The sequence below is a fragment of the Gossypium hirsutum genome, chromosome A09 (genome assembly GCF_007990345.1).
Source record: "Gossypium hirsutum isolate 1008001.06 chromosome A09, Gossypium_hirsutum_v2.1, whole genome shotgun sequence".
Classification (NCBI taxonomy): Eukaryota; Viridiplantae; Streptophyta; class Magnoliopsida; order Malvales; family Malvaceae; genus Gossypium; species Gossypium hirsutum.
Window position 1 is genome coordinate 67,715,607 of NC_053432.1, and position 4,134 is coordinate 67,719,740.

The 4,134-nt window shown below is 34.9% G+C and overlaps 1 protein-coding gene across 1 annotated transcript; it reads left to right on the plus strand.

Moving 5' to 3' along the window:
* Nucleotides 1-647: 647 nt before the first annotated feature.
* Nucleotides 648-3,287, plus strand: LOC107889255 (zinc finger protein BALDIBIS). Its single transcript, XM_016813617.2, has 3 exons — nucleotides 648-1,190; nucleotides 1,285-1,681; nucleotides 1,863-3,287. Exons 1-3 carry the CDS (start codon nucleotides 1,055-1,057, stop codon nucleotides 2,848-2,850), a joined length of 1,521 nt encoding a protein of 506 aa, XP_016669106.1. The 5' UTR covers nucleotides 648-1,054; the 3' UTR covers nucleotides 2,851-3,287.
* The last annotated feature ends 847 nt before the right edge of the window (nucleotides 3,288-4,134 follow it).

Sequence of the window (4,134 nt, forward strand, 5' to 3'; positions counted from 1 at the left end):
TAGTTATATTTAACCCACCTGATTTCACACTCTATTCACGGATTAAATGTGGTCGAGTTTATTACATTATAACATGTTGAATGAACATATCACATCACTTAAAAGTATCATGTATGTCCATTTCCTTTAATTCTCTAACATACAAGACAATTGTACAGTAATTTTACCTAATTCATTCTCTCTCTCCAATCTATTTTTTAATTGGCAATGGAGGGAATTCTTGCATTTTTTGAATTATCTGAATTGAACCCTCAAATTTATCTCAAAATCAAAATCCATAAAATATTTGAATTTGTAAAAAATTAATTTCACAAATTTCAATATTTTTTAAATATTTAAATCTACAAAAATTATATATATATAAAGTCAAATTTATAAACTTTTGAGAATAATAGATTCAGATATTTAAATTCGAGTCACATTATTATTAACTTCGAATAACAAATATCCAAAATATCTATTCATATCTACATTAAAACTACAGCAATTGATAATTTTAATTGTATAATAAGTGATATCCAAATTTAAAAAAATTAAAATAACCGAATCCACGATTCGATTTCTCATCCCAAATTTCTCCACGCTATATCGTAAGTGTAATTTGTATATTTGAATATAATATATAATATAAAATAGAAAGGTGGTCCATCTGAGTCTATGGCTGATGGCTGACTTGGAAAGAGAAGCCGTGTAAGATAAGGTGAGAGAAAGGGATGGGGAGGAGGAAATATTCTCTCCAGCTAGCTTTCTTTTTGGAGTTTTCTTCTGGGTTTTAACCCAATTTCTAAACAAGCTCTTGTATCCTTGCCTTTGAGTTCAAAAAAACCAAGCTTTCTCTTGTTTTTAAGATTTAAAAAAACACAAGAAACAAGAAAACAGAATTGTTGGGTTGTGCTTACTTTGTAGTAAAGCCTCTTGGCTTTTTTAGTATTATCTTCAGTTTTTGAAGTACTACAAACAAAGCTGCTTCAGCTTGCGGTGTTTTGGTTTTTATTTTGTTTAGCCACTTTTGGATAGATTTGCAGTGCTCCATCACTTCATCAAATCACCAAAAATGATGTCTCACGATGGGATTTCCAATTCAATTCCTTCCACCATCAGAGGGTTGACTCAACAACCAAATCCAAACCCTAACCCTACTCTTAGTGTGAATCCCTCCAAGAAGAAAAGAAATTTGCCAGGCACACCAGGCAAGTCTGTCAACTTTCATTCTTGTTTGATTTTATTTTTACAACTGCTTTCCTTGATGGGTTTGGTTGTTTTTTTTTTTGTGGGAATAAGCAGATCCAGATGCAGAAGTTATAGCTTTATCTCCAAAGTCTCTAATGGCGACCAACAGATTCCTCTGTGAAATCTGCAACAAGGGTTTCCAAAGGGACCAGAACTTACAGCTCCACAGGAGAGGTCACAATCTGCCATGGAAGCTCAAGCAAAGAACCAACAAAGAGGTTAGAAAGAAAGTTTACATCTGCCCTGAAAAGACCTGCGTCCATCATGACCCATCGAGAGCACTAGGTGACCTCACCGGTATAAAGAAACACTTTAGCCGTAAACATGGTGAAAAGAAATGGAAGTGCGAGAAATGTTCAAAGAAGTATGCAGTTCAGTCTGATTGGAAAGCTCATAGTAAGATTTGTGGCACTAGGGAGTATAGATGTGACTGTGGAACCCTCTTTTCCAGGTATTGCAAATACAGTACATATATATATATATATGTATGTAAGGTGTTTTCCATATGATTAGTTTGTTGAGGAATTAAATGCTAACATATTGAGCATTTAATTTTAATGTTGTCTGACCCAAAAGTAGATATATATCGGCTTCTTTGATATGGGTTTTTTTTTTCATTTTTTGTCATGCAGGAAGGATAGTTTCATCACTCATAGAGCTTTCTGTGACGCTTTAGCTGAAGAAAGTGGAAGGTTCACTTCGGTTTCAACGACGACTATGAATCCGTCAGCTTTTACAAATGATTTGACACACATTGGGGGGGCCGATAACTATGAAACAGGCTTTAGGCCAGAGTTTGCTGCTGGTTCAGAGCTAGTCGACAATGGTTTGCAAAAGCCAAGGCTACAATTATGGCTCGACCAAGCTAATTCTCAGCTTAACCCAATTGGTATTCAAAGCAATGCTAATGCTTTCTTAGCACCAAAATCTACAAGCTTGCCTGAATTGGGAATAGCTGCTGCACCAATGAACATGTTCGGTTCACTATCACAATCACAACAATGGCTCAGCCAGTACCCACAGGCATCATTTCCAGGTGCCAACCTCTCTATGTCATCAGCATTGCAAAGAGGACCAAAACAAGAAGAGAACAAGGGAGATTTGTCTGAATCGATAACATCTTTGTATTCGAACAATACCCAGAATAGTCTCCGACAAAACCACACTCACATGTCAGCCACTGCTCTCCTGCAAAAAGCGGCCCAAATGGGATCTACAAGAAGCAACCCTACAATCACTAACAGTGGATTATTTGGGTTAATGAGCTCACCCCCTTCAACAATTCCGAGCCCCATCAATGACCACAACAAAAATGAAGCTTATTACAAGCTGTTTAAGCAAGCAAATCAATCTGAGAACATAAACGAGGTAGTGAGTTCATTGCCTTCAACGCAAGCAGCCATCATCAAAGATGGGTCATTTGTCAATAACGCCTCCATGAAGGCAAATGAAAGACAAGGAGGCCAAGCGGTTGCATCAAAGCTGAACACAAATGCAAATGAAGTGGAAGCAAGCTTAACCAGGGACTTCCTTGGTGTGGGAAGTCAATCAAGCAGACCCTTCTTCCAGCAAGAGTTTGCCAAGTTTGCTTCAATGGGCTCAGTTCAGCCATGGAGTTGATTCCAGTTAAGACTAGTTTGAGACAGAAGAGGTAGGTCAAAGGTGCTTAATGGAGGTGCATGCTAGCTTAATGAAAATGGAGATGAGTGATGAGTTTATTATACTCAGAAGAAAGGAAGCAGCAAGCAACGAGTCAACTCAGGAAGGGAAGGGGAGGGGAGTCTTGTGATGGGACCACTCGACTGAAGAGAAAGAGACATGGCAGTGTTTGGGCCCTCCATGCACGTAGAGTTTTCACCATTTTTTGTTTTGTTTTGTTCTTCTTATTGTTATTATTATTATTAGTATACCAGTCTAGTGTTTTTCTACTAGTAAACTTGTTTTATTATTATTATTATTCTGAAAGCTTTTTTGTGATTTTAGTTTTAAATTTGCACTGTGTTTCCCACCCTATTTTCAAAGCTTGACTGAAATAAAATTCGAAAAATTACTATGCATGTTCAAGTGCCATTTTCTATTTTAAAATAAGAAAATATATTATAAAAAATCTCCTTTTGTTGCACGAATGACTAGATTACATTTAACCTTCCAACTTAACCACAAACATACAAATAAGAACTGAGTCATGATACTTATATGATGCGAACAGCAAAAAGTTGAGATCTTATTTTGAGAAAAGGAAAAAGTTTTCGCACTTCACGTTATAAAATCGACTAAAAGCATCCACAGAATCTTGTGTGTATTCATCACTTTGTCATATTAGTAGAAAGGGAATAATCAACTTTACTCTTTTACAAATAAATAAACCTGCTGTGTTTTACTTAATATCTAAATCTTTCTACCATTTAACAATAAGACTGATGACATCAAATAATTTTTCTAAATGATGTATTTTTAATTTTTTGCATGTGAAAATGATGTTGCTTTCTCCTCTCGTTTAGATCAATAAAAAAAAATGTTTTTATTGGTTTCAGTTTATTTGGCAGATACAAAATTTATACCAGAAGAGTGTTGAAGAATTCCAACTAAAACTTGAATCATTAATAGCATAGGATACTTTAGGAAAATTGGTAGGCCAACGAATCTGGCCACTTCCATTCAATTCTCGCTCCATGCACCATGTTTCTAAATTATACTACAACTAATATTCTTCAGATGTGGTTTTTTTTTTATCAAATATTTTTGAATTTAACGTTTTTGTTTTTTTCAATATGAAACGCACGATGATGTAAGGAATTTTGTTTAGGGAATTAATAAAATTTAGAAAAAAAAAGGTAAAGCTAAAAATATTTACATTAAATTGTTTATTTCAAAAGTTTTTTCATTTAATTAAAGGCTTAAAAA

Bases quoted from the DNA above. Each gene is read 5' to 3' on its own strand.
- LOC107889255 (XM_016813617.2), top strand. From the start codon at position 1,055: ATGATGTCTCACGATGGGATTTCCAATTCAATTCCTTCCACCATCAGA. The intron at 1,191-1,284 runs GCAAGTCTGTCA...GGGAATAAGCAG, and splicing joins AAATTTGCCAGGCACACCAG to ATCCAGATGCAGAAGTTATA. The intron at 1,682-1,862 runs GTATTGCAAATA...TTTGTCATGCAG, and splicing joins TGTGGAACCCTCTTTTCCAG to GAAGGATAGTTTCATCACTC.